The following is a 14,557-nucleotide window of genomic DNA, read 5'->3' on the forward strand; positions in this document are numbered from 1 at the left end:
GGGACGGAGCGGGCCCGGGCCGCGCCCCGCACGGCCATGGAGCCGGGCAGCCAGGCGCTGCCGCTGGAGAACGCCTCCATCCTCTCCGAGGGCGCGCTGCAGGACGGGCACCGCCTCTGGATCGGCAACCTGGACCCCAAGATCACCGAGTGAGTGAGCGCGCGGCCCCGCCGCCACCCGCGCCCTGCGGCACCGCCCGGACGGGGCCGGGATCCCGCATCTGCACCGGGCCGCACCGGGCGGTGCCGCATCGCCCCTCCCCGGGCCCGGCCTGGCCCTGGCAGCCCCCGGGGGCCAGCGTTAGCCCGAGCACTGCCCAGCACAGCGCAAACACTGCCCAGCACAGCCCCGGCACTGCCCCAACACTGCCCAGCACTGCCCAGCACAGCCCCGGCACTGCCCCAACACTGCCCAGCACAGCCCAGCACAGCCCAAACACTGCCCAGCACTGCCCAGCACAGCCCAAACACTGCCCAGCACAGCACAAACACTGCCCAGCACAGCCCAAACACTGCCCAGCACTGCCCAGCACAGCCCCAACACTGCCCAGCACAGCCCAAACACTGCCCAGCACAGCCCCGACACTGCCCCGACACTGCCCAAACACTGCCCAGCACTGCCCAGCACAGCCCGAGCACTGCCCAAACACTGCCCAAGCACTGCCCAAACATAACCCAGCACTGCCCAAACACTGCCCGAGCACAGCCCCAGCACAGCCCCAACACTGCCCAGCACAGCCCAAACACTGCCCAAACACTGCCCAGCACAGCCCAAACACTGCCCACCACAGCCCCAGCACTGCCCAAACACTGCCCAGCACAGCCCCAACACTGCCCAGCACAGCCCAAACACTGCCCAAACACTGCCCAGCACAGCCCAAACACTGCCCAGCACAGCCCAAACACTGCCCAGCACAGCCCCAGCACTGCCCCAACACTGCCCAGCACAGCCCAAACACTGCCCAGCACTGCCCCAGCACTGCCCCAGCACAGCCCAGCTCCAGTGCCAGCTGCTCCCCAGGGCACTGCCACCAGAGAATCGCGTGTGTGTCTGTGTGTGTGTGTGTGTGTGTGTGTGTGTGTGTGTGTGTCTGTGTGTGTGTGTGTGTGTGTGTGTGTCTGTGTGTGTGTGTCTGTGTGTGTGTGTGTGTGTGTCTGTGTGTGTGTGTGTGTGTCTGTGTGTGTGTGTGTGTGTGTGTGTGTCTGTGTGTGTGTGTGTGTGTCTGTGTGTCTGTGTGTGTGTCTGTGTGTGTGTGTGTCTGTGTGTCTGTGTCTGTGTGTGTCTGTGTGTGTGTCTGTGTGTCTGTGTGTGTGTCTGTGTGTGTGTGTGTGTCTGTGTGTGTGTGTGTGTCTGTGTGTCTGTGTGTGTGTGTCTGTGTGTCTGTGTGTCTGTGTGTGTGTCTGTGTGTGTGTGTGTGTGTCTGTGTGTGTGTCTGTGTCTGTGTGTGTGTGTCTGTGTGTCTGTGTGTGTGTCTGTGTGTCTGTGTGTGTCTGTGTGTGTGTGTCTGTGTGTGTGTCTGTGTCTCTGTGTGTGTCTGTGTGTGTGTGTGTGTCTGTGTGTGTGTGTGTGTGTGTCTGTGTGTCTGTGTGTGTGTCTGTGTGTCTGTGTCTGTGTGTCTGTGTGTGTGTGTCTGTGTGGTCTGTCCTCCTCGCACCGAGGGGCTCAGAGACCTGTCCTGAGCTCCTGCAAACAGCACCCCCTGAAGCACCCCTGGGGCTGGCAGCCCAGGGCCTGGAAACATCCCTGTGCTCTAAACGTGTCGAATGTCAGGCTGGAGGCTTTCAGGGACAGTGGTACAAACAGTGGTAAAGCAAAGCACAGCCCTGGAAATTGTACTCAGAGGGTTTGGGGTCTGTGGAGAAATGAGAGTGGGCAGGGGAGACCTGACAGGCTGGCATCTGTGTCAATCAACAGCCTGGTTTTGGTGTTTTGCTATATATATATATGTGTGTGTGTGTGTGTGTGTGTATACATATATATATATGTGTGTGTGTATATATATATGTATGTATGTCTCTGTATGTGTAAATATATATATATATACATAATATATTATGCTGTATATTTTTGTGTGTGTGTGAGTTAAGCAGAGGAGAGTGACTGCAGCAATGGATGGTGAGGAGGTGGCAGTGGTGGGACTGGCTGCTGTGCTGGGGAAATGCACAAATCAAATGTGTGTGAGCATTTTGTGTTTTCTCCAGGCTATGGGTAATTATCTCCTGAGCAAGCATAACATTTAAACAGCTAAATTGTCAAGGGAATGTGATGTGCTGTCCAATATTTGGATAGGGTGCTGTGAAATCACTAGGTTGTATAAAAAGGAGAGCAAACCAAAACAATTTGGGCTTTACACACTCATAACAAACAAGCATTTTTGATTAACTATTGTGTATGCCTGTCGTGGAATACTTTTTCTTCCTGGTTCTTTTTGTGTGTGTGCAGGTGCTGGGGTTTTATTCTAAGCGTGGCTCATCTGAGCAGAGCAGCTCCCTAATAGCCTCTAAATGGGATCATTAATGCATTGTGATTTCAGCCATTCAGCTTTGGGAGGTTTCTGCATTAATTACCACTTCTATCCCACAGCTCTGTTGCTGTGGTTTGTCCACATTCACTGACCACGTGAAATTAGATACAGGAATTCCTGAGTGTTTGCTGTGTCCTCAGGGATCAGGAGCTGGGTTGGTGTGAGGGCATTGCATCCTTCACTTCTCATCCTCAGTGCTGTTAAAGACCTTTGCAGTGTAAGTTGTTCCTTTTAATCTTGGCCAGATAAGTAATAGGTTTATATTGCAAAATTGACTGTTTTCATCACTTGAATGAAGTGAGTTTGGTGGTTTCTCCAGGGTTCTGAAACCTAGAGGGCTTCCATGCTCCTAAATGTTTGAAGTTTGCCCAGTGATGAGAGACAGTGCTTGCTGCTTATTTCAGGCTTTATAATTCTGTGTCTTGTTTGTTTGTTTTGCTTTAAAATGGCTCTTCCCTCCTGCAAATGATGTTGATCTCCATTTCCTTGTGAATAAAATAAGAGGAAGCTCTTTTTAGCACATTGTCAATGTAGAGAAAGTGTGGAAAGTGTGTGGTCATTAAGTTTCTATTAATCATCTTGACCCTTATTCTCTAATGCTAAATCTCTAGTTCTGCTTGTTCTTCTACATTATTCCTGTGGAGGTCCTACTCACATGACTAAATCAAACCTCTGAAAATGTAATGTTTCTGCATTTTGCTGCTTTTATCTGTTTTTAAAAGAGTTACCTTTGTTATTTCTATGTTGGATTTGTTTAAGACAGAGTAAGGTTGATTGAGTTATTAGCAGAGTTAATAAGTGGTTGTGACACTCTTGAACAGGAATGAGATCAGAAAGTCTTGAATCAATCCAAGACTTCCATTTAAAGAGCAAACTAAAGCTGCAGTCAGGTGCTGGGGAGTTACTAGATAATGTACACATTGGAGCACAGGCTGCAGGAAGAGGCATTGGGACATGTAGGGCTGCCCACAAATTACACCTGGGAGCTGATGAGGTTATTGCACACACTGAGTGACTGGGACTCAGCTGGGGGTGCTGACGTGCTCTGTGCACTGGCTTGTGGTGGCTCTCCAGCGTTCCTCCTTGCTGGGACTGTTTGTGGGTGATTTCTTTTATGCAGCATCCTCAGAGCACTGTGTGTCTGTGGGAGCAGGTGGTGTTGGGAGTCTCCTGAGTGTTCCAGCAGCTGGAAGGAGCACAGCTGGCACCTGGGGATCTCACAGCTGCTTGTGGCAGAGCCTGGTGTCTCCAGGCACTCTGGAAGCTGGGAGATCCCTGCCATGGGGGCTGCCTGAGGGTGGCAGGTGGTTCCTGGTGGTTTGGTGTCACCACCATCACCCATCACAGGGGATGTGCTGTGGCTCAGCTGTGTCATCTCATCACCCCTCAGTGCTCCCACCCATGGGGCAAAACCACACAGTTCAGTTACATCTCCATGTGGCAGCAGGGCTGGAATTGCCTCCTCTGCCCATCCCTGTTTGTAAAGCCTTCTGAGGCTGTTCAGTGTTTTGGGCAGGCAGAGGTTCCACGTTCAGCTCTGCTTTCCCAGAGCCTTTCACTGCCCATTCATTGTGCAGGGGGTGAGGGAACGGGTGTTGAACTTCCTCAGCTGCTGAGCTGCTTGTGGAGGATCCCAGCTCGATGAGTCTCACCTAGAAAACAATGTGAGCAGCAGTTGTTGTGGCAGCCCCCCGCTGGCTCCCGGCGGGGCAGCATTCCTCGCCCTGATGGTTTCTGCATGTGGCCCGGCCCCGCGGGATCCCTGGGACACCATTGTTCAGAGGAAGCCTTGCCTTCGTCTGAATAGCGCTGGGGGTGCCAGGAGGAAGAGAGGAGGAAAGGGAAATGGGGGAGCTGCAGGTTTGTCTCGCATCCACATCAGATGACAGGAAGTGGAGATGGAGCTTGGCCGTGGATCTGGGGGGACTGCAGCCCTGCCAAGCTCTGCCTGAGCCACATTGTTGCCATAGTAAAGCTTTTTACATCTTCTCACCTTTTTTTTTTTTTTAATAAGGCTTTAGGTTTTCCATGACAGTCTTCTTCTTCCGTACCTCTTGGCCTGAAGAACTACTTGTCAAGTTACTGTTAATGCCCTCAGTATTTTAACAATAACAAACCATAATCACTGCCTAAAACATTAATTATACAGGATTTCAGAGTTGTTCCACAGAGAGGAGGTGACCTGCAGTTGTAAAATTGCAGGCACGGTTGGGAAAAGGATTCTAAGCAAAATAGATGGCATAAGTTGCTTCTAGACTGTTGTTGAAAATTGTTTTAAAGGAGCAGCTATCACCTCACTGCAAAGAAAGTATTATTTGAATGCAGATGCTCTCAGAACAATAAAAAACAAACACCCCCAAAGAGTTCCTTTTGGCAAGGCAGCTGCAGGGTTTTTTAGTGCAGAACTCAGGGAGAATCCTCCTTGCCCTTCCCCTGCCTCTGTAATGGCCAGAAGAGGAACAGCACCTGGTGGTAGGGACTTCACTTCCATACTGCTGAAATTCCAAGGGCTTTTTGTAGCAGAACGTTTACAGAAGCAAACCTGAAGTGCATTGGCATATTTGGGAGACTCTGGAAGTCCAACATGTGGAGTTTTTTATACATCACATCTCCATAGTCCCTGTTTTCACTTGTACATCTGTGTCTGCTTGATGGAAGTGTGAGGTGGTGAAATTTGGCTACTGTGTAATCAGCTCCTTTTCTTCACCCTGCACTTTTCAGTTCCCCTTGCTTTCAGAGCAAGTCTGAGAGCTCACAGGCTTCTTGGAAGACCATGCACTTCATCTGTATTCCAAAGGATGTAGGAAGCCTTCCATAATCAATGACAATGTGTGTGTTCCCCTGGGGATAACTTGGCCCTTCTGCACTGCTCGTCTGTGCACACGCTGCACCTTCACCTCTTTAAAAGTGCACATCCTGAATGTCCACTGTGACCATCCTGTGGGATGACTCACATTCCTGGAACTTTCTTGCCTGGCTTCTGAAGCTTAACAAAGGGCTAAGGCCCTTTTCAAACATCCTATCAGGCTTTATTAGGAAAAATGTTGTCTGCCCTTCCCATCTGGACAGTCCCTGTGCTTGCCTGGTGCACTTGGCTGTCTTGGGCCACTGCTGACTGTTCATGGCTGGACATGGGAGGTTCCAGCCAGTGCCTGGTGTTATCCTGGGGCTCTCTGAGCACTGAGTGTTACCTTAAACACTGAAAATTTGGGTTAGACTGCCTGGCTTGCTAATAAATAGTGTACAGCTGCTTGAGAGATGAGTCCTGACTAAGACACCCTTATTAAACACTTAAATAATTCTTAAATGTCAGGGATGGGGTCAGGCACTGAAGGAGCAATGAGTGTCACTTTTCTCCTGGGTCAGCCAGTGTTGTTAAACACTTCAATCCCAGGGAACAAAAAAAAACTGCAAAGGACTTTCAGGATTAGATGTGGCCTGTAAAGCATATGTGCTCCTTGTTTTAAGTTGCTCAGTGCACCAGATACTAAGCAGACAGATTTACTCTGGCTTTCCCCAGTTTTATTGGAAACAGCACATTCCCCATTGGATGGCAGGAAGATAATTGGCTAAAAAAGTGTCTGACTCCCATGAACATGTCACTGAAAAGCTGTCTGAGCCAGAAGCACTGGCAGATTTAGGCTGGATGATACTGAGGGCTGGCTGGTGCCTTTTTTGTTGAGGTCTGCTGGTCATTCCTGGTTGCAGGTTGTTCTTTTTATTCTTCTGTCTTCCTGCATCCCCATCTTTTCCAGGCAAGTGTCTGTGTGCCCTGAGGTGTCCTTGGCAGAGCACTGGCACTGGCTGGCACAGGGAGGGGGTGGGTTTGTTCAGGAGAGGGAGGGCAGCAGGAGGAGCAGCATCCTGAGGGATGCAGGGGCTGTGGGCTCAGAGTGTTTGTGCTGGGAGAGGAGTACAGGGGATGGAGCTTCAGGGCTCACATCAGGGCTGGAGAGGGGGAGCCTGGAGTAAAAGTAACAGTGATTTAGTGAGGCAGGAGGCTAAGCCCTCCTAAACCCCCTGGGAGCCATTGCATAATTGTCCAAAAGGCAGCTATTAATAGATCTCTGTGGCCTTCAGCTGGCACTGCTGGGAGGGAACCTTGTGCCTTGGGGTTTTGGAAAGTCACTGGTGATGCTGCTCAGAGCTATGGATGCTGAAAGGGAGCTGCACAGGGCACCCACCTCTGCAGGGATTTGGGGATCTGTGTGTGACACAGCTGAGTGTGTTCTCACTGGGTGTGAGCTCTGTGTGTGTGTCAGGGGTTCCTGTCTATCTCCTCACTCCCACTGGGAGGGAACATGTCATAAATGTTTTCTCTTCCCTTCAGATACCACCTCCTCAAACTCCTCCAGAAGTTTGGCAAAGTAAAGCAATTTGACTTTCTCTTCCACAAGTCTGGTGCTCTGGAAGGGCAGCCCAGGGGTTACTGTTTTGTCAACTTTGAAACCAAACAGGTAAGTTGCTTTTCATCTCAGGTTCTGATATAAATGACTGACTTCTTTCCCATTTTTTTAATGCTAGTTCAAAACTACAACAGGAAAGGATAAATTTAGTACTTTGTCTACACAAACCCACAGATTCTAACAGCTCCTCTCTGTCACAGCCACTTTGTGACTTCTCCTGGGAGTAGCAATAGTGATTTCCTTTCTCCTCTGCTTTTTCTGAATTCTGCTTTTTAATGCTAACCAGAAAGGGCCAGTCCTTTTGTCCATTTTGCAGCTGGTGATAAGGATGTCAGAAGAACCCTAACACTGTGCATTAGCTCTAGAAAATTATTCATAGCAAGGTGGAGCAGCAAGGCAGATAAAGTCTGGTTACTGGGTGTCTTTTGAAGGCATCCCTGGATTGGGATGCAGTGGGATAAACTTTCTGTGCTGTCAGTGAGCTGTACTTACAGTAGGCTAAATAACAAAGAAAAAGGGGCTCTTTCCATGTGAGTGGGTTTTGACTAAAGGCTTGGTTTGTTTATGGAGCTGTTTTCCTGTGCAGGAAGCAGAGAAGGCCATCCAGTGTCTCAATGGGAAGCTGGCCCTTTCCAAGAAATTGGTGGTGAGGTGGGCACATGCACAAGTCAAGGTAAGCTGGCTGCTGCAAAGAATTGCTTTTAGTTTGCAAAATTGAAAAACTTTAATAATAAAGTCTTCTTATCAAGGCAGTCTTGGTCTGGTAAAATGATTTCAGTCTGTTCTAGAAAATAACTTGGAGAGTTGATGATTACAATCTGCAGCTTCTCCTGCCTGCCCAAACTGGATTAGCTGTGAGTGAGGACAGGCCTTTTAACCTGGGCTTCTTGGGAAGGGGCTTCTGCTCAGAACAGTGTGAACAGATTACTTCTATAAATGCCCATGTCTTAATTTCTCCCAAACTTTGTGAGTAATTGCCTGGAAGTTTGAATCCTTCCCTTTGTGGTTTTTTTGCATAGGAGAGGTATGGAAATTCCCAATTACCGGTTGCTGTGTTATTTTGTTCCACTTCTGAAAGCACTTATGTGGCAGCAGCTCTAATTAGTTTTGACTTTAAAGTAACATACTCTGCATCTAAGCTAAATATCCTTTTATTCCTTGCTCCCTCACATAAACAGTCTGGTTTTTAAAATTGACTTAGGCAGTACCTTCTGGAACATCCTTATTTTAAATTTTCAAATTCTTGTTTCTCCTACAGTTATTTACTAACTCATATTTGATAAACCAATGTATTTTAATAACTTTCTTCACAGATAAACAGATTTTGGGAGAGGCAGAGAGGAGGAGATGCTTGTTGCAATTTCCCTTGGGTAGTTTTCTTTTAGTTGATTATTCTCCTAGCAGTTTTCTGCTTCATCCTATCAAGTATATTAGTGCATTTGTTTTGGATGCTTAAAAAACCCAACCAGGTATCTTCATGAAAGGAGACCACATTGTTTTAGTTACTGACTTTAAGAGCTCTTGTCAGCACATCCAAACTTGTGCAAATCCAGTCTCCATTTTCTGTATCTGTGGAGCTGCTGGAGTGCCACAGATGCCTGAGGGGTGATGAGGCCACAGGAGGAGTGTGAGCTGCAGGAGGGAGTGTCTGCTCCAGGGTCTGGGGAGGAGCATGCAGAAATAATCACCTTGCTTCACATGGCATTTTCCAATCTCTGAATGGGAAGACTTAACAGCACAAAACACAAAACTGGCTTATTGTAACAAGAGTTTGTTTTAGACAAGAGCAGCACAGTGTGAGCAGCTCTGGGGTGAGTGGCCAAGGCTCAGCAGACACTGCTGAGAAACAAACCTGACTCTATGCCAAGTGAAATAAGGAAGCAGAACACTGCAAATAGTTCAGGAGGCCAGTTGCCCACAGAGATGACAGACTCACAAGCTGCCTTCTACAGAAAGGAGGTGGTTCCTGATTTTTTTCCCTTTTTTTCCACATCTTTTCTTCCAGGACTGCCCAGTTCTGCGCAGTCATGTGCTTGGGTTACCTTCTGGCTCTGCACATGAAGAGCACAGCAAAGAGTGCAGTAGTTACCTTCAAATTTACCATCTGTGCTTCCTGCCTTATGTAGAGGGGAACAAGAAGTGACAGGATAAGGTTTGAGGATCCACAGTACAAAGCACACAACTGTTCAGTATCCAGCCTGCATTCCATGTTGGTACTAACCAAATATTGTGGTTGGGATTTGTTTCAGTGTTTGGCCACCAAAATCTTTCCTAGCAAAAGCCCCACAAAACCTGAGGCAATGTTAATCCAGCTTTAAAGTCCATCTGTGGGAAATGTTTCTTTGTTCCTAATTGCAGCTGACTCAGTCCTTGGTCTCTTGCTTGCAGAGATATGATCACAGTAAAAATGAGAAGATCCTTCCAATCAGTCTGGAGCCATCTTCCAGCACAGAGCCACCCCAGTCCAACCTAAGGTAGGAGATGGTTGGGTGAGAGGTGACCCAGCTGTGGGACTGGCAGGGAACCAACTTCTTCCATTTCAGTAAGACCTGGAGTTGTTGGCATTGTTTGTATGAAGAATCTAGCACAGCAAAAAAGCTGTTTTTGAAAGGGCAGTGACTGTGAAGTCACTCACTTGATGTGGGACACTTCAGACTGGAAGTTTATTTTCTAACACATGAAGCCAGTGGGTAGTAGGAAGGGAATGAGGTGAGATGGAGAGTTGGGAATGTGTAGCACTCCAGCTCCTTTGGACAGAACCTCTGCACTTCATGTGAGTTGGGTCTTTACCGAGCTAATTTGAGTTCAGCAAAATGCTTAAGAGCAAGAAGTTCTACAATAGTGGCAGAAGATTAAAACAAAGTCATAGGTAGGGTTCACATAAAGCTATTTTTTTCTTTTTTGCCAGTGTTTTTTGCCTGTAGGTCTTGTCTGTGGGATGTGGTTGAATTCTCCAACCTCTGCATTTACCTGAAGCACATAGCTGCTTTGCTAATTCACAGTTTGTTTGAAAGGGTGTGTGGTTTTCCTCTGTGTTGTGTCAGTGGAATCCTGTGAGGAACCAGGGCCAGATTAATCCTTTTGCACAGAGATAAAATAAGTTTGGAATTCAGATGTAACAGGCTAGGAAGTAAAGAGCAGAGGGGTTTGAGTCATGCAGATTGTTAACTGCATTGGTGGCACAGAGGGGTTGTTCTGAGGATAGATGGTGCAAGAAGCCACAGTGAGGAAGGGAACATTCCTCCCTGTCCATACCCAGTGGAGGATAGTGAAAAACAAAAGTCCTAGGAATTTGGGGTGTAACCTAGGATAGCTTCTCCCTTTGGGATAAACCCTGCTAATGCTGAAATAATGTTTCTTCCTGACCTAATTAGAGTCTGGGGTTTTCCCATCCCGAGCAGGCTGTAGCTGGGAGGAAGTCTGGCTTTCATTTCTGTGCTGTTCCCAGCAGCCTGCTCCAAGCTCTGCTCTGCTGCACATGCTCAGAGCTCCTGAAATGACATCATTTCACATGAAGTAGGAAGCCCTGTCGTGTTCTTGTCTCACTCGGCGTCCTCAAGAAAGCTGAATAGGTGCAGGGGTTGTTATTTTGTTATTTTGGGGTGCTGAGGTGTCTCTGGGAGGAGCAAAGCCATGCAGAGGTGCAGCAGTGTGGGCTCTGGCAGGGCATTCCTGCCTTGCTGGGGATGCAGCAGTGGGGGCTGCCTGGCCCCTCCTCGTGCAGGGAGGATTTGCATGTCAGCAGAATCTCTGGATTTCTGTAGTTGGGTTTCACACTAAGATCAAGCTCAATTTCCCTTCTGCTTTTTCTCTTTCCAGTGTCAGTGCAAAAATAAAGGCTATTGAAGCCAAGCTGAAAATGATGGCAGAAAATCCAGATGCAGAATATCCTGCAGCACCTGTTTATTCTTACTTCAAACCACCTGATAAGAAAAGGACTACTCCTTACTCCAGAGCTGCCTGGAAATCCAGAAGATGATGCTTGTGCATGGATGATGGTAGCAAGAAACACTGCTTTGTGTACCTGGAGTCCTCCAGTGCTTTTGTACTTTTGTAGAGTGGGAAGGACAATGCCACCTGAGCAGGGCATGGCCAGCACAGCCCTCTGCCACACCTGAGGCTCTGCAGGCTCCTGCCTGTGCAGCTCACAGCTGAAGGCTGTGAAATAGGTTCCCTTCAAAGCCTCTGATGAACACACAGGCAACCTCTTGTTAGTGTGCATTCATTAGCCAGATTAGAAACAGTAACCAGCGTTTGGAGTGAAGCACATCCAAAAATACTCCATTTAACTGATTACTTTTTAAAGTATTTTTGAACAAAATGTATTCCAATTCATGTTTTAATGGAAGGGGAAGCACTTGGTTTTGATTAACATGCTGTAGTTATAATGGAGAAACTTTTTCATCTCAATAAAATTCATTTTAAATAGATCTTGCAACACCTTTAGTAACTGCATGTGATATTTTATATGCACCAAAGCCAATTGATTTTGCATTTTGATTTGCACACTCCACGGTGTTACTTCATGACCTGGTAATGACACAGCACAGGTATTTTCAGTGTCATTTGGGCTGTAGGTGTGTGCCTGCATGTAGAAATTAGTGTATTTACACACCACTGAGGTCTGTGCTGTGCCCTGGCCTTTGGCATTTGTGTTCAGTGATCCCTGACAGTGGCAGCTCCTCATGAGCCAGATGTGGCAGTGTGAGAGAAGCTGCAGCCTCTGAGACATCTGCCAAGCCATGAACTCAGTGTTTGCCCCTGTCCTGCCCAGCTTTGGTTTCCACAGGCTGGTAGAGGTGGCCAGCTGCCTGTGGTGTGAGGTGGCACCAGTGTTTGTGGTGAGCTGGGACTGCCCTAGGGGCCAGATCCACAGATGTGATGGAAGGCATTGCTCTGAACCATCTGATCAGCACATTTTCCCCCTAAATGTCTGCAAAACAGAAATCTGAGGAAAAAATATTTTCTGGCAGCATTTTCTCCTTTGTGCACACATTGCTGTGACTACATGTGCCAGTGGGATATCAAGAGTTCACCTGCTCATTCCAGGTGACCCCGGTCTGGTTTTCCCTCCCCAGTCCTGTCAGACCTCACTGGACACTCTCGAACTGCTCCCCCAAACTGGTTGATGGTGGTCTCAAACAGGAGGAGGAAAGCAATTTGGAAAGAGCCCTGTTTTTTGCAGGCAGGAGCTGCTCAGTGGCACAGCCCAGGGAGGTTTGTATTCCTGCAGCAGCAGCCACCTCCCTCCAGGCACAGCCCAGCCGAGCACCTGGAGCTGAGCTGTGCCTGTCTGTGCTGGAGGATTGTTGAAAGCCTCAATTGTTCTAAAGTAGGTCTCGTGCTGTTAATGTTTGTTTCCTGGTTTTTGGGTACCTGAGTAGAGGGAAAAGTAGTATTCCTGGGAGTTTGTACCCCTCTGAATGTCAGTGGCACCCGTTTGCATTCCTCTGTGAACAGCCTGTGTTTGTTCCTGCGTGCTCTGTACCTTTCCAGGTCTGTATCTGCATTGTTTAGAACAGCTCTGGGTTCTGTTCCTGCAGAATTCCTGCAGGAATTTAGAAGATACCTGATTTCAAATAGGTGTGTGGCTGTGCTCCCATCAGAAGCATACTTTGATATTTATTTGTATTTAAATACAATTTGTTGAAATTCTTACAGCTCTAAATAAACATTTAAAATGCATGTTTTCCTCCAGGAAAGCCGAGGGTGGCGAGCAGGAAGTCAGTGAGGGTGGTAAATGCTTGGCATCAGCCGAAGTCCACTGACAGAACCCGGGTACAATAGCATCAGTCTTTTTTTTTTTAATTATTTCTTTGCCCTGCCGTGGTCGCTAACAGAAGTGCCTTGTCTGTCCCTCGGCCAGACTCAGACCTGGGGGAGCTTTATTGCAGGTTGGAGCCTGTGCTGGTCATTCCTGCTGCTGTGGCTTCCCGAGGGCCCCACAGCAGCACAGCCAGCACAGAGTTCCTAACCCCGGAGCTGGGAGGAGGGAAATGCTCAGAAACGTTTATTTTTTCATGAGTATGAACCCTGCACAACACCGTGGTAAAAGAGGCTTGAAGAGCACCGGGGAGCGTGGCATCGGGGAGCCGTAAGTGGGGAGGTGGCAGCTGCTGTGGGGAGGAGAGCTGGGCTTGGTGCCTGGCTCCTGTGAGGAGGAGCTGGGCTGTTCCTCACCTCCAGCCCACACTCCTGTCCTCTGAGGGGGTTCCTTGCCGTATTTCCAGTAAATCATGGGAGCAAGGTGGGTTTCTGAGGGCGGTGTTCACCGTGGCCACAGTGCGGGTTTGTCATTGGTATTGGAACCATTCTGCCTGTGGTGACAGTCCCTCACTTGGGACAGGCCTGGAATCTTCGCTCTGGGAGCACAGAACATTCCCAGCCCCACATTCTGGGATTCTGGCCGAGCTGCTGCTTGACATGCTGCCACCTTGTTGCTGCCTTGTACAAACTCCAGCCCTGGTGGAGGGAGCACAGGGAGGTAAGGACAGGGATGCACTCAGTGCTGATACCTCCAGTGCTTTGTGTTCCCCAGTCACTGCCCAGGCCCTGTTCCTGCTGCAAGATGCACGGGTGAGATCTGTCTGCCCTCAGCAGGCAGAGAGAGCAGGAGACCCTGCAAAGCCAAGACTTACTCCAAGGCTGGAGAAGGGCAGAAGCTGGGCTGGAGTCACCCTGTTCCTGAGCCTGTTCTGACTTTGCAGAGTCCAGGGAGCCTGATCTATAATCATGAGAGCAATGCAAGCGTTTGCTTGGCTGTGTGATGCTGGCCCGTGGTGCTGAGCCATGGGTGCCAAGCCCAGCATCACTCTGGGGATTCAAATAAACCCCACACAGCCCTGCCTCGACCAGTGCTGCGTGGGGGGACAGACAGCTTCCGTGGCTGTGTCCATGAAAACTCCTACGTGTTTCTTCTGGAGCAGCCAGAGCTAATTGAGAGCACATCAGTGAGAACGAGGGTTTAAATCGTCCTTTCTCAGCATCTCGCCTCTGCACTTGTCCGTGTCCCCGCTGCACTCGGCCTCCGTGGAGCTGGGGACAGGGGAGGACAAGCTGGCAGGCCTTGGGCTCCGTTTCCTGGGGGTTTCTTGGGCTTTCCTGCAACCTCGATGTTTAAACCTAATGCCTTGTATTTATTCTAAAATGGCTTTCATCTGATTTCCCTCTCGGTTAACAATTTAGTTGTCACAATCAATAACGGCGAGGATCCATCCCCGGCCGCCATCAGCTCACGTTACCGTCCTGCAATTACCCGGCGGTGGCACCGCTGCCGGGGCTTTGCTGGGGAATTATCAGGTTACTAATGAAGCCCGGGCAGCGGCGGGCGGCCAGACGCCGCGGCGGTGGGCGCGATCCCCGCAGCCGCGATCGGAGGGGGGGCTGCCGGCCCGTGCGCCCCGTCGGGGGAGGACCGGGCCGAGCGGGACCGGGCCGGCTGCCCCCTCCCGTCCCCTCCCCGCCGCGCCCGCGGGCGGTGCCGCCGCCGGTGCTGCCGCCGCAGGTAGCGGGGCCCGGCGGGGCGGGCGGCCCCCGGGGCGCGGCGGGGGGGCCCCGCTTCCTGCCCGGCCCGCGGCCGCCCCCGGCGGGGGAGCGGGGCCGGCGCGGGTCCCCGCCCGGCTCCCCG

General features: G+C 49.8%; 1 protein-coding gene across 1 annotated transcript; it reads left to right on the plus strand.

Moving 5' to 3' along the window:
• Positions 1-18: 18 nt before the first annotated feature.
• Positions 19-12,615, plus strand: RBM18 (RNA binding motif protein 18). Its single transcript, XM_079324533.1, has 5 exons — positions 19-149; positions 6,855-6,981; positions 7,517-7,603; positions 9,319-9,404; positions 10,750-12,615. The coding sequence occupies exons 1-5, from the start codon at positions 37-39 to the stop codon at positions 10,907-10,909; spliced, it is 573 nt and encodes a 190-aa protein (XP_079180659.1). The 5' UTR covers positions 19-36; the 3' UTR covers positions 10,910-12,615.
• Positions 12,616-14,557: the final 1,942 nt, after the last annotated feature.

This window comes from Erithacus rubecula (genome assembly GCF_903797595.1).
Source record: "Erithacus rubecula genome assembly, chromosome: 21".
Classification (NCBI taxonomy): domain Eukaryota; kingdom Metazoa; phylum Chordata; class Aves; order Passeriformes; family Muscicapidae; genus Erithacus; species Erithacus rubecula.

Excerpts from the sequence above, each read along its gene's own strand:
- RBM18 (XM_079324533.1), top strand. The coding sequence starts at position 37 with ATGGAGCCGGGCAGCCAGGCGCTGCCGCTGGAGAACGCCTCCATCCTC. Across the intron at positions 150-6,854 it reads CTGGACCCCAAGATCACCGA|ATACCACCTCCTCAAACTCC; the intron begins GTGAGTGAGCGC and ends TCTTCCCTTCAG. Across the intron at positions 6,982-7,516 it reads TCAACTTTGAAACCAAACAG|GAAGCAGAGAAGGCCATCCA; the intron begins GTAAGTTGCTTT and ends TTTCCTGTGCAG.